Below are 18557 nucleotides of genomic sequence, written 5' to 3' on the forward strand. Positions count from 1 at the left end.
ATTGAGTGAGGCCGAGGGCATGATTCGTGAGGATATTTATGGGATCGGGCTGCACGCCGCAGCATGTTGCATATTTATGGGATCGGGTTGCACGCCGCAACATGTTTGATACTGGCCGAGGGCCTTATTGTGAGGATGAGTGTGGATTGGGGATGCCCGCCTGCAACATACTTTGCAACATACTTTATTATTATCGCACGTGAGTTGTCCGTGCAGATTATAGCGCTTGGGCTGAAGGAGCCCCTCCAGAGTCTGTACACACCCCCAGTGAGCGCAGGTACCTACTGAGTGCGAGTGCCGAGTGCTGAGTGACTGGGAGGCAAGAGTGATTGTGGCCCTGGGTGATTGTGAGGTATGCCCGAGTGGAAAGAGTGATTGTGATGTATGCCCGAGTTGCACGAGTGATTGTGAGGTTTGCCCGAGGGGCGGTATATGAGGGATGTTTTGCCTGAGGGGCTGTTTATGATTTCATCATTTTTGCTCACCTTTGCATTTTTTCTCTATTTGAAAACTGTTGAAAAATATCTTTAAATAATTTTTACTGGAACTGGGTTTAAGCGAGATGTTTTGATTCAATCCTGATTTTTAAAGCATGTGGTAATCTACTGAAATTTCCCTGATATGAACGTTATATGCTTTATTGCTCGTCACTACTGCTCAGTCTTTATTTATTATTGTTACTTACTGAGTTGGCGTACTCACGTTACTCCCTGCACCTTGTGTGCAGATCCAGGTGTAGCTGGACACGGTAGCGGTTATTGAGTGTTCTGGTTGCAGATTTTCTTGGAGATAACAAGGTAGCTGTTTGGCAATCACAGCCTCTGCCCGCAGCCCCTGCTCTTCTTCCTCTTATCTTCCTCTTGTTGTATTTAGCTATTTTTCAGGTTGAGTTAGCCTTGATATTGTTAGACAGATTGTAGTAGATGCTCATGACTAGTGACACTCCGATATCAGGCTATTCTTTTCCGCACTTTTATTTTGATTTGAACTCCTTTACAAAGGTTTTTATGTTAAATAACATTGAAATTTTCTTGAAATGAAAATATCAGTTTGTTTTGGAAATGAGTCGGGTTGCCTACTTACACGATAGGCGCCATCACGATAGGGGTTAGGTTGGGTCGTGAAAACCACATCCTCCCTGATTGCTTCGATTCGTATAAGGATTTCTGATGATTTATTGAACAAGTTTCCCTTGAACTTTTATGTGCTTCAGGAACTTTAAATCCTTCAGGTATTTTCATAAAACTTTCATTGTCCAATGAGCCATATAAGTATGTTGTGACAACATCCATTAACGGCATATCAAGCCTTTCATGGACTGCCATATTTATTAGATACCTGAAGGTAATTAGCCATTTTTTGGCGACGACTCTTCAGGACATTGTTTCCCTTGCAATTCTGAGCCTACCCACCCAATTAAAATCAAATTCCGACTACTTTCATATTTTTTCGGTGTGAACAATGTGTTTTCCAGAAAAAATCTATTTTTTTTTCGGCGTAAACATTATAATGGAATTCATATTAGAAGCCTTTGACTCACAATCCGTTAGATCCAATGCATTAAATCCAATCCAGATGGTTTCTTTACCGGATTATATTGAGTTCCTTCACTACAAAGCATGTAAACAAACATCTTCAGGGATAACTTTCGTTGTTCAAACAGATAGTAGCGTGATTTGTGTATCCCAATCTTCATCCTCTGAGTCTTGGGTCATTGATTCAGGTGCATCTGATCATATTTTTGGTAACAAATATTTTTTCACTACTATTTCATGTTTTCAATCTCTCCTAACAATCACAATGGCCAACGGGTCTCAAATCATGGCAACTGGAATAGGTCAAGCAAGTTCACTTCCTTCCTTTACCTTCAGATTCAGTTCTTTATGTTCCCGCTAGTCCTTTTAATCTCATAGTCGTTAGTCGTTTAGCCAAATCACTTTAATGCTCAATTTTATTTTTTGATGACCTTGTTTTTATACAGGAACACAGTACATGGTGAATCATTGGTACCGGACGTAAATCAGATGGACTTTATTACCTTATCCTTGCAAAATCACATGGACTTACATCTTGCCTTCCTTCAACAACTTGTCCTGTCACTGATTCACCATATTTATACATAAATGGTTGGGACATACCAGTTTTTCACAATTTCAGAAAATGGTACCTGGTTTATCTCAGTTGTCCACTATAGAGTGTGAGTCATATCAGCTCGGTAAGCATACCCGCTCCCATTTTCCTCGACGTCTTGATAGTCGAGCTGAGTCATCTTTTACTTGAGTCCATTCAGATGTTTGGGGTCCTAGTCGGGTCAATTCTACCTTGGGATTTCACTACTTTGTCAGTTTCATTGATGATTATTCTAGGTGCACTTGGATATTTTTGATGAAAAATCGATGTGAGTTGTTTTCTATTTTCCACACCTTCCACGCTGAAATTCAAAATCAATTTGGGGTTTTTATCCGCACATTTCGTAGTGATAATGCCCTAGAGTATTTGTCTTCCCCATTTCAGTAGTTTATGAACTCTCAAGGGATTATTCATCAAACATCTTGTCCGTATACATCCCAACAAAATGGGGTTGCTGAAAGAAAGAAAGAAAGAAAAGACATCTTATTGAAATTGCTCGTACCTTACTCATACAATCTTATGTTTCGTTGCATTTTTTTTTTGGGATGCAGTTCTTACATATTACTATATTCAGCTATCCAGAATCAAGTTCCATTCTCTGTCTTGTTTCCCCACCTATAGCTTCAGTTTTACCACCTATAGCTCCAGTTCCACAGCCTAGTCCAGTTCAACCTTCTACAGCTCCACCACTCCTGACTTATCGTCGTCGTCTGCGCCTAGTATCAGGCCCATCTGATTCACGTCCTGCACCTGACCCTGCTAATATTGCAGACTTGTCTTCTCTTAGTCAACCGATTGTACTCCGGAAAGGTATACGGTCCACACTTAATCATAATCCTCATTATGTCGACTTAAGTTACCATCGTCAATCATCACCCCGTTGTGCATTTGTATCTTCTTTGTCCTCTGTTTCCATCCCTAAGTCTACAGGTGAAGCATTGTCTCATCCAGGGTGGCGACATGCTATGATTGACGAGGTGTCTGCTTTACATACGAGTGGTACTTGGGAGTTTGTTCCTCTTCCTTCAGGTAAATTGACCGTTGGTTGTCGTTGGGTGTATGCAGTCAAAGTTGGTCCAGATGGCCAGGTTGATCGACTTAAGGCTCGTCTTGTTGCCAAAGGGTATACTCAAAAATTTGGGCTCGATTACAGTGATACTTTCTCTCCCGTGGCTAAAATAGCATCGGTCCACCTTTTTCTATACATGGCTGATGTTCGCCATTGGCCTCTCTATCAGTTGAACATTAAGAATGCTTTTCTTTACGGTGACCTTGAGGATGGGGTTTATATGGAGCAACCACCTGGTTTTGTTGTTCAGGGGGAGTCTAGTGGTCTTGTATATCAGTTGCGTCGGTCCCTCTATAGTATAAAGCAGTCTTCTCGAGCCTAGTTTGGTAAGTTCAGCACAATTATTCAGGAGTTTGTCATGACTCGCAGTGAAGCTGATCACTCTGTGTTTTATCGGCATTCTACTTCAAATCTCATTATTTATCTAGTGGTTTATGTTGATGATATTGTTATTACCGACAATGATCAGGATGATATTACTAAGTTGAAGCAACATCTCTTTCAGCACTTTCAGACTAAGGATCTGGGTAGATTAAAATATTTTTTAGGTATTGAGGTCGCTCAGTCTAGCTTAGGTATTGTTATCTCACAAAGGAAGTATGCCTTACACATTCTTGAGGAGACAAGAATGACAAGCTGTAGACCTGTTGATACTCCTAAGGATCCGAATTCTAAACTTCTACCAGGACAGAGGGAGCCGCTTAGCGATCCTGCAAGATATAGGCGACTGGTTGGTAAATTAAATTACCTCACAGTGACTAAACATGTCATTTCTTTTCCAGTGAGTGTGGTAAGTCAGTTCTTGGATTCTCCCTGTAATATTCATTGGGATGCAGTTGTCTGCATTCTTCATTATACAAAATCAGCTCCGGGCAAAGGATATTGTTTGAGGATCGAGGCCATGAGCAGATCGTTGGATACTCAGATACTGATTGGGCAGGATCACCTTCTGATAGATGTTTTACGTCTGAATATTGTGTTTTAGTAGGAGGTAATTTTGTATCTTGGAAGAGCAAGAAACAGAATGTGGTTACTCGATCTAGTGCAGAAGCAGAATATCGAGCAATGGTTGTGGCAACATGTGAGCTAATTTGGATCAAACATTTGCTTAATGCGTTCAAATTTGGTGAAGTCAGCAAGATGGAACTTGTGTGCGATAACCAAGCTGCCCTTCATATTGCATCAAATCCAGTGTTCTATGAAAGAACTAAACATATTGAGATTGACTGTCATTTCGTTAGAGAAAAGATACCCTCAGGAGATATTACTACAAAGTTTGTGAAGTCGAATGATCACCTTGTAGATAATTTCGCCAAGTCCCTTACTGGTCCTCATATTAGTTACATATGTAACAAGCTCGGTGCATATGATTTGTATGCACCGGTTTGAGGGGGAGTGTTAGATAGTTATGTACATAATATGAATTAGTCCTAGTCCCATATAGAATAGGAGTATTATATGTATTGTATAAATAGGGTTCATTGTATTATAATTAAACAGAATATCAATAATAGATTTTTCTCCCGAGCATTGTCACAAAACTCTTACCTTAATACCATGACTATATACTTTTTTTTGTTTGCTAGCTCGCCAGAAGTTTTTATTTTCTTCACTAAGTTCAAGATAAAAGCAGCTCAAAATTTAAGAGAAATATTATAACACCAGTACATTACTGATATATTCCCAAATAACAACTGTACAGAGAGCTTATTTCAACACAAGCAAAGGGAAGAGCAAAAGCAGGCCAGCTGCTGAAACAGTAGTAGTAAACTTGAACATATTTATTAACAATCTGCAAGTTCAATCTCAGCAGATTCAATGGCGACAAATTCACCCCCAACTTTTGGAACCAGAATCACCACGATAGTATCTTCAAGGCCAATTTCCTCAAGCAACTCAGTTATGGCGAGCTGAAAGTCCTCTGGCTCCTTAGTGGGACCCCATGAATGTGTGGTAAGTTAGTATAGCTTCCTGCAGACTCGGCCTAATCTAGCTCATGCCAGTTGAAGGTATTGTCCCCGTTGAGAAACACATCTTATCTTATTTGCTTACTATCATTGTACTTGACTTGTTTCAAAGTTAACATTTCTTCTTTTACATCTTTCTTCTGCCGAGTCCTAACAGTAGTTGGCCTACGAACAGAAAATGAAATGATTTTGTCCAACTTTGTTATTGGGAATACTTGAGTAGCTGGTGGAACTGAACTTGGATTGACAGTGATCTTGCTGTTTTTCAGTGGCTTAAAATGGCGCCATGGGGTAATTGGGGTTGGCATTTGTTGGTAATCATATTCCATTTTCCTATTGTCCAAACAATCTCGGACAAGAACCCGCCACATTCGGTCTACATTTGCATGGTGACAATAAAACATACAGGATCTAAACCAGCTGAATAGAAGCTGGCCATGTCCTCATTATTGGTTTGATTAGGATCACCGACCCAAATATGGACAGGAGTATGAGGGATATTCTAATTGGTTCCCGTACCTGGTTTTGTATTTTCTCCAACGCAATATGGCTTAACAAAATAGAGCTCCAGGCATGGAGCGTTGGTTATCATTTGACGAGACAATAGAGTTAAGTTGTTGCCCATAGTTTGTAGCTCAGTTGTTTTCACATCGTCACCAAAAAAACAAGATCCAAGACTGTTCCACATCTATGGCTTTGGTTGCGTTTTATATCGTTGAGGTTTGGGTAAACATTTGGTTGATCAAACATGGGCGGCAAACGCACACCCTTTTGATGGTCCCAATTCCAATATGGCAAAGCAAAAGTTGGATCATTGATTGGTGATAATCATCTATGGAATGAGAAAAGCCATGAGACGTGAACTTGGAACTCCTTGACATCTACCTTATAAGAGCCCATTACAATAAGCACAATGGATATTGGCTTGTTGTTTGAACCCTCTTGCGCATGACGTTGGAACTTCGCCGGAAATTTTTCTCCCGGTGGCGCGTGAGGGTCTTCTGACAGAGAATTGTTTTATGGGTTGGTCGCCGGAGGCCGATTTGCTTCGTGGTGGTGTTGATTTTTGCACAACACTGACGAAAAGTGGCTTTTTACTTGCGGCAAGCTTGTGTTTGCCAGAAAAAGACTTCCGGTTGACTGATTTTTTTCTTCCCGGAGTCGCTGGAATTTATGCACAGCGATAAATCTCTCACGATTGCTCTGATACCATATGAGAATGCGCGGGAGAAAAATGATATTCTGTTTAATTATAATACAATGAACCGTATTTATACAATACATATCATACTCTTATTCTATGTGGGACTACGACTAATTCATATTATGTACATAACTATCTAACAAGTTTAACTTCTAAACACTGTCGGTAAAAGAATCTTTACATTATTAGATCATCAGAAAGATAACTATAGGTAACGATTCATAACAGTCCGAGTATTAACTTGCAAAATTAGGCATACTAGTAGCATAAAAATTCTATAAGACTATCAACGTATACAAGTTAATCCTTAAAATAAAAGGAGGTGTTTTCTAAAATGTGATGAATTTGACTTATAGAACTGAATTTTGAATTATGGTGGAGTAGTTAACTAACATAATTACATAACAGTACTTTGACTTAAGTGTATTCAGTCAACACATAAATTACAGAAATCCTAAATAAAGAGGTTCGATTGACTAAGAGAAGGTGTTAGGCACCTTTTAAGCTTTACATCGCTATGCAACCTATCTATTTACATTAATCTCCTAAACCAACCAATTAAGTCACGAGAAAGGAACTAAAAGTAAAAATAAAATTGTTACATGCGAAATTAGAAGAAATGGAAAAGCAAAATAAAACTATTATGTCCCTAGTTAAGTGAGAAAAATAACCAAATAAAATAAATTACTGCATTCTAATAAATTAACTGAATAAATGGAAGTCAAACCTGAAATACACATAATCTTTCATTTTTAAACATTGGACGAAAACATGTTTGAAAATGAAACATTTAGGCAGGGTTTGTACTTGATAAAACATGGCAAGTTTAAGGAGGCATGAAGGTATTCTGCGATAATCTTAATGAAAAAAGATTGGCTCTATGTAAAGAATATTGGGCAGAGGTCCAAAAGTAACACACAGCTAAAAATCATTTTTTTTTATACATTACCAAGATCATCTCAAAAAGTAGTCCTCGGCAAATATTTCTCATTTCACCCTTAGGATTTCTCAAGATCCTCATGAAATAAACAACCAGAAGCTAACAGGAAAGAAAATGAGAATTTACTGACCATTTCCTCAGACTTTGCAATAAAGGTGTTAAATTCCAGGAGTTAAAGAAGCTGCAGAAACATATCCACAGAGGCGGTCTACCTTGGGACTTTAGTATTCCTGTATACATGAAATAATCACACAATTTAACCTGGTATTAGTGCAGTCAAAGGTCTTAGGTTCAATTCTAACCGCAACCCGTTATCAAAACAAATTTCCGCCAAGGCTGGTTGAAGATATAATTAGTAAACAGTGACTTAGGTCCAAGGTTTAAACCAAACTAAGCCTGGTATTTAATTGAAGAAGGGTAGAGGAGTGAGCTCATTATCCTCGAGTTTTGAAGGCTGCGGTTGGTCCTAAGGGTTGGCCCCAGACAATTTCTCCACCATAAGAAAAAAGATATAAATAGTAAACAATGAGCCCTCTCTAATAGGTTAAGCTATTGAATAAGATGGTAATGCAATTCTAGATACAAATCTCGTTTGCAAAACTTATTATGATTAAAACCCTTCACAAATCACTACAAGACTAATCGTAGAGGGAGAATAAACCATCCATTATATTCCCCGGTACAAAATTAAATTTGTTAATCATACAAGAAATGAGTTCAGGAAAAATAGGACCACAGACATCATGTAGTCCATCACTCAAAATTGGGTAATGAATTCAGAAATGAAGTCACACAAAGAACACTTCAAGGGAAATGCCTTGACAATTGGCAGTTACTCGCAGTTAAAGATAGATTCAAACTTATTGGCAATCAACATAGTACTCCTTAAAACTTACCTCCTCCACGTCTATCAATAGATCAAACTACAGCTTGTGTATAACCTGCCGTCACTCCTCTACATCATTTCCCATTTTCTCTCTTAAGAGAAAATTCAAGTCACTTAGGGGCTAGGTGTAACGACCCGACTTGTCGTTTTAAGAATTAACGCCCCGTTCAGTGACTTAAGGTCTCGAGCAGTTTCGCAATATGTATTATGACCCACGGGTGTGGTCGGGTTTGATTTACTGAAGATTCGGAATTAAATTAAAAGAACAATCCTTATTTAGAAGCATAAATGGAAAGAGTTGACCGGAGAGTTGACTTTTGAGTAAACGATCTCGGATTCAAATTCTCATGACTCCAATAGCTCTATATGGTGATTTTGGTCGTAGGAGTGTGTCCGAAAAATCATTTGGAAGTCCGTAGTGGAATTTGGCTTGAAATGGCGAAAATTGAATTTTTGGGAAGTTTGACCCGGGAGTTGACTTTTTGATATCGGGGTCAGAATTCAGTTCTGAAAATTTGTATAGGTCTGTTATGTCATTTATGACTTGTGTGCAAAATTTGAGGTCAATCAGACGTGATTTGATAGGTTTCGACATTAAATGTAGAAGTTGGAATTTCTTAGTTTCATTAAGCTTGAATTGGGGTATGATTCGTGGTTCTATCATTGTTCGATATAATTTGAAGTTTCGATTAAGTTCGTATGATGTTTTAGAACTTGTTGGTATGATTTGACGGGTCCCGAGGGGCATAGGTGTATTTTTGGATCATTGGTTGAAAGACTAGTAAAGTTAAGAAATTTGGGAGTTTGATCATGGTCAATATCGGGTCAAGACAACCTCCTTTCAGTGTTTTGAGTGAGCGAGCAGGTCCGTAGCATGTTTTATGATTGAAATTCATATATGGTTTGTGTCCGGGAGGTTCCGGATGAGTTTCAGGGTGGTTTCAGATCATTTCGGAGAAGTTTAAGTTTGCTGGTTTCTGGTGAAACACTGTTCATTCGCAATTGCGAACCATTTATGGCAATTGCGAAAACACATTCATGTGAGGTACTGTTCATTCGCAAATGCGAACCTGGGCAGAAACTTAAGGATTGAAAATCTGTCATTTTTTCATTTTCGATTGGGATTTTTGGAGCTCGATTTTTGGGCTATTTTGAGGATTTCTTCACGACTTCGACTGGGGTAAGTGTTCTATATCCTAAAGTGATTATATTTCATGAATCTATGATTATATTCATCGTTTAATTCGGATTTAAATGGAAGAAATAAAGATTTTTACAAAATCTTCCAAAAACGAAAATTTAAGATTTGGAGGTCGAGTTATTGGAATTCGATAAAATTGGTTGAACTCGTATCGAAATGAGTGTTCGGATTTCATAAAAACTATATCGGGTTCCGAGGGATGGGCCCCGCGTTGACTTTTGTTGACTTTTTGGAATAAAATTTTAAGTCGACGTATTATTATCCGGAATTGTTTCCAATGAATTTTAATGAAGTTATACAATTAATTTGGATAGATTTGAGCTGTCTGGAGGCCAATTCAAGCAAGAAGGCTATTTTGGAATATCGGCCTAACTTCAAAAAGGTAAGTGTCTTGCTTAACCTCGAGTGGGGGAATTACCCCTTAGGCATTGAGTCTAATGTGCCATATGTGAAATGTGAAAAACCGTGTACGCGAGGTGACGAGTACGTACTCGGGCTTATACGTGCAAAATTCATTGAATTGAAGTCTTAGGCATTATTGCGTAGTAAATTGGGAAATTGTAAAAAATTATTAAATCATCTGTTTGCCATGCCTAAATCCTTATTGTTGAATTTGTTTTTATATGATAATTTGATGTAATTGTTACTTGAAATATTTATGAAATTTCGTGAGAATTGTTGGTTTAATATTTTTTGGAAATTAATTCCAATATGAATCTTCTTATGCAAATAATTAATTTAAGCGAGCTTAAGAATAAGTATTAATATAATTATCTAAATTTGCATTAATGAAGGTTTTGCTTTATGCTGAGTAATTTCTATCTCAATTGATTGTTTTTGGGTGTTATATACATTGTGTGGAGCCTTGGGCTATTTGTTGTGAAATTAATTGATTTTGTTATATCTTTGGAATTTATTTGTGGCCATTGGGCAAATTGTGATATGAATTGATTTTATTATATTGTCGTGTTAATTTCCCGTGTAAATTGTTGTGTTGTGTGAGTTACTATTTTGGGGAGATAAAGGTGGCATTTCACCGTTGATATTATGTAGGTATAAGGGTGGCATTTCACTGTTGTTGTGTTTGTTGGAATATTGTCTGGGCGGAGCGATAAGGGTGGCTATAGGAGTGATAAGGGTGACTATTGATATTGTATGGGTAGAGCGATAAGGGTGGCTATAGGAGTGATAAGGGTGGCAATAAGAGCGATAATGGTGGCTATTGTTAGGGACGATATGTGATGATGTGGGGTTGTGGTGTTGATAATTTTCACGTGATGTTGTGATTTTCTTGTGTTTATTTCTATACCTTGTGCAACTTGTCTTGTTGTTGGTAAATTGATAATAATCTGATTTATGTTGAAATTGAGAGCCTGTGGCTATGAAATGTGGGCACGAGGTGCCGTGAGTAAATAATGAGAATATTTGGCACGTGAATTATCCGTTCAGTTGTGATATGAAATGTGGGCACGAGGTGCTATGATGAAATGATAATGATAATTGGCACGTGAATTGTCCGTGCAGTTGTGATATGAAATGAGGGCACGAGGTGCCGGGAAAATATGATGATTTAATTATGGGCACGAGGTGCCGTGGAAATATGAAAATGGGTTGAGACCCGTGTTTACGAAAAATATAAAAATGGGCTAAGACCCGTATTTTTATGATTATGAAATGAGGTATCACATGGTGACTTTTTAATTGAAAGAATTATATTCAAAATATTTATTTGGAAGGATTTTTACTTAGAAAGTATTATATGAAAGAATTTTATTTGAAAGATATTTATTTGAGGAAATTATATTTGAAAAGATTTATTGAAAGAATTATATTTGTAAAATAATTATTTGAGAAAATTATATTTGAAAGAAAGAGCTATCTGGAAGAATTATATGTGAATGACATTTATTTGAAGGACTTGATTTAATTGGGTGTACTTGTGTTTATTAATTATTGAGTGATATTAATGGTATTCTTGTTGTCTACTGTGCATATCACTGGTTGTTCCATGTTGTCCTATTGTTATTTGTTTCCTATTATTTTGTATATTATATTGCACATGTTATTAGACCAATGAATGTCTTTTGCACATTTTTGTAAAGAGCCAGGTATTGGAGATATCGTACTTGAGCAGAGTTAAAGCATGATCATAAGGATTCAAGGTAGAGTTGCTTGGCCGTCGCAGTCCCTTGGAGTCTTTTCATTTCATTTTGCTATTAATTTGTAATTCAAACAGTATTGTATATTGGGTCCTCGTGATCATTCCATGTATTCAGTTAGAGTTCGTGATTCAGTACTACCAGTCTTGGGAGGTTGTGTATTGTAATTATTTCCGCTGTTAGATTTTAATTCAAAAAAAATGGCTTCAAAATGTAAAAGAAATCGGCTTACCTAGTCTTAGAGACTAGGTGCCATCACGACGCCTGTGGAGGTGTGGTAGGGTTTTGGCTCGTGACACTAGGGCCACAAGGAAGCAATTGATTCTCATAGAAGATTCAACAATACCTTCTCTCATTCATCATTTTGTTCTCATGTTCTGTACGATCTTTCTAAAGATTGCCATGTAGGCAGCTTTATTACACCCTCATCGTAACCTATGCAGAATATTGTCCTGTTTCATCAGTTAGGTTCTCTTTCACCTCATTGCTCCCCTGCTTTTGTAGCGCGCTAGCACAATAACAGCCTCTACTTGGAATTAAGAGCGATACTCTTGGTTTCAGATACCAGAATTATATAAATGAATTTTTGATGAAGTAACCTTCTAATAATTCTCAAGTAAAACGCATGAAGCTAAAAAGCACAAAATTCAGCATCTTCTCTAAATAATCGTAAGGGAATTTGTCATGAATGATGATGCTTGAAAAAGGATATCCTTCAAGCCTAAGCACGAGGACATTCTCAATTGAAGGATATTCATGATATTAAGTTAAAGTTTATGTTTGCTCATTCCAAGGGAATTGGATTATGGCCCTAAAACAAAGTACAGCCGACATGGAGTTCCTTCTTCAATTATATCTCAAGGAAAGGGAACAATAGGTGAAAAGATACCTGATCCAATTGCAATTTTCGGTCATTTGTAACCTTTTCATGGGATGTGCACACGCGCAGAAAACAGAATCACATAAAAAGGAGAGGAAACTACGGTCCAGCAAAGTAAAATTCAGTTACAGTCCAATAGCCAAATATGAATGAGTATCCTACTAAGTTTTAACACCAGAATATACATCACCTTCCTTCTGCAGAGTTGATGCTCCGGCAGTAAGCACTGCTTTACATCCAATAAAAGTTCCTTTTCCATGCATCCTCCTATTGAGCTAAATCTTCCTCTCCCCATATAAGTGCGATAAACACGACACAGAAATAGCAGAGAACAACTTTTAGAACCAGGCATAAGTAACGTTCCACCGGAAAATGCCAAGTATCTGATATCCTGAAATACAGAGCTCAAAAGCACCGCTAGGAAGCAACATACAAAATGCAGCATGACAAACAAACTAACTATCAAAACAATCAAACTTCTAGTACAATTACACATGGAGCTGCATATCAGCATTCTTATTTTTAGTTGCACAGTTAGCTGTTAAGTTTTTAAAACAATCTATACTCTTAGACCTTGGGCTTTTTCCACAATGCAGCTATAAGCCATTGAGTCCTTTATCAATGTCATTGCCCTTATAATTGCTTGAAAGAGAACGCGACTTGCACAAAATGGCAGTAGACAATTCATTATGAAACCTTATGTTAACAGAAAGTCCGACACCTCAGTTTATCTTAGCAGCACTCATGTGATTGATTATCTAAAGCAACTACCATCCGACAAGACTAGAGTGACTGTGTTGAACTTTGAAGATTATAGGCAGAGTAATATTTTTAACATCATAAAAGTAGAGCGTCAAATCTAATACTATCAAACATATGTTCAATGAAACAGCAAGTAGCGACAGAACTTGATGAACCTCAAAACTGTAAGCATACTCAAGCAAATGCAAGTCATGAAAATTTTTGAGGCAAATACCCCCATTCTTTAACAATTTGAGGCAATAAGTAGTGAATAGCATGAAACTTTCCATTCTTTAACAAATGTCACCAACTCAAAGATAGTAAAATTAGAGGCAAATACCCCCAAATAATTCAATATCTAAGTTGTTGCAAATGCACCACCTAAATTGTCCTTGCTACATAAATAGTTCAGCAAGACCTTCTCAATTGGATTGGTACAAATATCAAGACCCCCAACATAACCTAATATCTAAAAATTAGAAAACTAAGGTTCCTAAAAGAACATATAATCCTACTTATTAGTAACTGAGACACCAAGTTTTCCAGCCACAATCACGGTCGTCGCCATATCAAGAAACATGCCATGCTCAACCACACCAGCAAGCCTCAAAATTGCATCACTTGCAGCTTTTAAATCACCCATATCACTCTTGAAATACAAGTCAATAATATAATTCCCATTATCAGTAACATATGGCACACCCCCAACTGTCCTCCTCAGCTTCCCAACACAACCAGCTTCAATAAACAACATCTCCAATCTTTTTAAAGTAAATTCCCAACAAAAGGGCACAATCTCAACAGGCATAGCAAGACCACTTCCACCCAAATGACTCACCAACTTTGACTCATCAACAATAACTATAAATTTCTTACAAGCAGCCTCTACCATTTTCTCCCTAAGCAATGACCCTCCTCTCCCTTTAACCAAATTCATTTCTCGGTCAACTTCATCAGCACCATCAATTGCCAAATCAAGAATTGAATGTGTATTTAAATCAGACAAAGGTATTCCCAACGAAACAGCTTGTTCATGGGTAATTGTTGATGTGGGTATTCCTACAATGTTCTTTAATTTCCCTAGCTTTAATAATTCACCTATTCTAGCCACAGCATGTTTAGCTGTGGAACCTGTACCAAGACCCACAACCATACCTGACTCAACAAATTCTACAGCTTTATATGCTGCAATTTTTTTCAGCTCATCTTGGGATAAAATGACAGGTGGTGATGATGGGGTAGAAGAAACCATCAATGATGGCTGCTGCTTCAAATTCTTGGACTTTTCAGAAACAAAGAAATGTGGGTATGCAATGGCCATATTTTGCAATCGCAAAAATCAAGAATTGAAGAATGGGTTTCAAGAAAAACGATAAAGTTTTCACCTTTAATGTAAAAAAATGGGGCTTCTTGAGGAGGATTGGGTTAATGGTAGGAGAGATAAGAGGAGATTTAGGGCTAGAAGATGTGAAGTGAGGAGAACCAAGAAAGCATGAGACGGAGTATATATATATAGGAAAGTTAAAAGAGAAAAATAAGAAATATATGGGGAAAAAAGAAGGGGAACGAGTCCTAGTAGAAAGGGACAAAAAGTTTAATATGGGTTAGATTGTATGAATCTTGTGGTTAGTATTGACTGCAGAATGGGGTAGAGAAAGGTGGAGGAAATTGAGGGGTTTTGGGGAAGGAGCGTAATACAACGTTACAGCAAGAAAAGCGCGGAGGTGGAAGCGAGGATTGGTTGGGGGAAGGAGGCACAATGTCTTTGTGATTCAACAAATCTAGTTACAGGACAAAAAATTCTAGGTTTCTTCTTTTAATTTCCCAACGGGTGTTTGGTAATGTACTCTCTCCCGTTTACTTAAAGTGTTCATTTTACATTTGACATCTATTTAAAAAATACAAACTCTCATAGAAAAAAAATAAAAATACAAACTCTCGTAGAAAAAAAAATTATTTACTAAATTAATCTTAACTAATTATTACCTTGACATATTTATATATATATTTATTTATATATAATACCGGAACAGGAGCCGGTGACGTGGCAAGCCTCTTTATTCAGGAATTGCATTTATCTTTTATCAAAAATTTTGCCTTTTCCTTTCATTCTGGCCAGGAAAAAACAACAGTCGTCAAAAACACCAATTAAAAAACCAGCAGTTTCAAAATGTAGTTTCTACAAATGTGTTTCTTCCTACACTTTCTCTTTATTCTATTTTCTTTATTGTTCCTGCTCTATGTTTTTCAATCTACTTTTCTTATTTCACATGTTAACCTCTATGTTCTTCCCTCATTGTCTTTTTCACTTTGCCTCCACTTATATGCATTTTGGTTTTTTATTCGACTCCATCTTTAAATCACTCCGCTGCTACCATCATATTACTGTAGAACCGGATAAAATGTCCTTAAAAGAACCAAACATGAGATGCTTATTCGACGCGCATGAAGTGTTTAGGGAGACATTGCCCGCCCCCACGCCTTTAGGAAATGGTGTTATCTCAACAGGTTGGTAATTCTCATAGTAAATATTAACAAGGACATGATTTTTTTTAAAAAAAAATGGGAAGATCGTTCAATTGTATAATCTAAATGTACAATTACACCTTCACTCAAGGACACAATTTTTTCCCTCGATGGGAGATGGTACGGAAAAGGAACAAAAGGGCGTGCAAAATTTGAAGGAACATAACAGTGTGAAAAAGTTTGAGAAACTAAGAATGTGTTTTATATGGAGAACAAGAATGTCGTTTTAATTATATGTTTAATAATGATAACGAACTTCATTAACAATATCTTTAAATGTTGATTATAGTTTAGCGACTATATTAGAGCATCTTCAACCCTCCCCATTTCTCCATAATGGGGGGCAATTTTTGCCATAATGGAGCTCCAATGCTACCCCATTTTTGCCTCCGAAATGGGGGATGAATAGTGTTACTCCAAATATGGGGTAACACTATTTATCTCCTCCATTACTATTCATGATTATTTTATTATTATTTTTATTATTTAACTCTTTTAATTTATCTCTTTATATATACCTAATTATGTTTATGTAATATCTTTATAATATTAATTTTACATCTTAACTTTGGCGTATAATTTTGATAAATTAATTTTCGTGCATTTATTATTTTTATCTAAAATTGTAAGTTAATTTTATTATAAGTTATAATTATACAAAAAATATATAATCATCTCAAAAAATGAATGGTGCAAATATAAAATATTAGATGTTGCTAATATTTATATTTTATTTTACTATAATGTAATATGTATTGAATTATCTTGTATCTCAATGATTTCACTTTTATTTGAATTATTCTTTAATATATATAATCTATCATATTTGCTTACAAATTATATTATTTAAAAATTTATGGTATAAAATAATTTTATATTAAATTATATGTGATGAGTATGTAAAAAAGAAAAAAAGATAAGATTTTCTTTAATAGAAATAAGAAAATAAAGATAATAATATAATATTGAAGAGAGAAAAGAATCTAAAATAGAATATTCTTTTTTGGAGTAAAAAATGAAGTAATGGTTGGATAATTTTACTGCATTTTGGAGGAGAAAATGGAGGTAAGGGTTGAAGATGGCATTAGATTATTATTGTAGCCTCGGCTATTTGTATTGCATAGTGGTAAAAATTCCTGTTAAATCTTAGTTTCTTTCAATTATACAGAAGTGTTGCAATATCAGTGTTAGTATATTTGTTCTGTTCTATTATGATTTCCTGCTCTACTCTTTTTGTGTGATTAGAGAGCGACTTATGCATTTAATATAGCAGCAACATCGTTGATGATCAGAAAAAAGACTTTTTTGCAGCAGCATTGTGATGATATATATTCTATCTCATATTCTTGTGTGCACTCTATTATCTAAGTGTTCTTTACTCCTTAGTGAAGAGATGATGTTGATTAAATTTTATCCCATATTTAGTTTCGTGAAAGGATGATGTGATTGAATAAACTTTATCACATATTTAGTTTAACAGAGTAATTTTCTGTCTACTACTCCTATATATTATAAATAAAATTATAACAGACAAAAACAGTGAATACACGACTCAATGTTGATTAACCATTTAGGCCATGTATGTCATTACTCGCAAATGTTAACCACTTTTTTTCCCTTCTGAATTATTGGTCATGTTAGGAAGTACCTCTCATGATCTACACTTTATACCATTCTCCTGAATAACAAATTAGGAAGTAGTAAATGTGGCAGCAATAATAGAAGTGCTTTCACTGATTCAAAGCCAAAGTGCAGAAGAGCTATTAAACAAAATAAAATAAAAATAGGAAAAGAATGAGAAGACGAGAAGCTGATCAACATCTTAACTCCAACCATCACCTAATCATGAGTGACATCTTGAATCTACATGGTCTAGATAGTGTCTTTCCACAACTATCACCTTGATCTAATGCATTTATCTATTGTCCGTCTAGAGTGAAAGTAACTTCCCAAGTAGTTAAGTGTTAAAAGTTTATTCTTTATACCTTACTGCTATTTATCTATATTAAGTGGTATCTTTTTATTTTCTTTCTTTATTTGTAGTAAATGGTTGTCTGATGAAATAGAATAATCATAATGTTACAGGTTTTTAGAATGATCTTAGTATTGACACTTAAAATAGATCATCCCAAACAAAAAGGCCTCGCACGGTGAAGGAAGCCCTTGATAAGGATGCCAAAAGCCGGGAGATCTATTATCATATGACAATGCCTGAGAAAGGAGCAATTTTGCCTGCAACAATGCCTCAAAAATCGAGAGATAACACGTAATCGTCTTCTTCCAAACATAAATCATGTCATTTGCATCTCAATTGCAGGGTAGTCTTGCTATTACAACCTCCTGTTCTATTTGAGAAACAGGTTAGAATATTGAATCTGTTATTTCCTTCTTTCCTCATATATCATATATATACACAATAGTAATGCATGTGTGATCTCTATGTATATTACTAGATTATTTTTTAAATAATCCTGTCTGGCCAGCTGGCGTATCCTTAAGTTCATTTAAAAAAAAAATTCATGTAGTAGTTACTTAGCGTCGATGTTTTTCCCTCATTGGATTTTATTGACAAGGGAAAAGATGTGGTTCATCGTTTTTTGTGTTTTTGAAAAAAGCAAGCCCCAAAACTATATTGCCCCTTTATGTTTCTTCATGTATTATGTGCAAACTTCTAATCAAGAATCTTATACCAAGTTTTCAGAAGTTCTTAAGTGCAATACTTATTGTCAAGAATTAAACTATAAACTGAAAAATTTGTTATTGTTACTCTCATTATTTTTTGATAAATCTATCGATGCTTATTTGAATGTGAACAATGACCTGAACGTTGTATAATTCAGCTTTATTCACAAAC

The 18557-nt window shown here is 36.2% G+C and overlaps 1 protein-coding gene and 1 pseudogene across 1 annotated transcript; both read right to left on the reverse strand.

The window, feature by feature from the left end:
• Positions 1 to 4983: 4983 nt before the first annotated feature.
• On the reverse strand, positions 4984 to 6337 carry LOC107821546 (polyphenol oxidase E, chloroplastic-like; annotated as a pseudogene).
• Positions 6338 to 13382: 7045 nt separating this feature from the next.
• Positions 13383 to 14669, reverse strand: LOC107821545 (putative ribose-5-phosphate isomerase 2). The gene has a single exon (XM_016647974.2). The coding sequence runs from the start codon at positions 14496 to 14498 to the stop codon at positions 13689 to 13691; it is 810 nt and encodes a 269-aa protein (XP_016503460.2). The 5' UTR covers positions 14499 to 14669; the 3' UTR covers positions 13383 to 13688.
• Positions 14670 to 18557: the final 3888 nt, after the last annotated feature.

This window comes from Nicotiana tabacum, chromosome 12 (assembly GCF_000715075.1).
Source record: "Nicotiana tabacum cultivar K326 chromosome 12, ASM71507v2, whole genome shotgun sequence".
In the NCBI taxonomy this organism is placed as follows: domain Eukaryota; kingdom Viridiplantae; phylum Streptophyta; class Magnoliopsida; order Solanales; family Solanaceae; genus Nicotiana; species Nicotiana tabacum.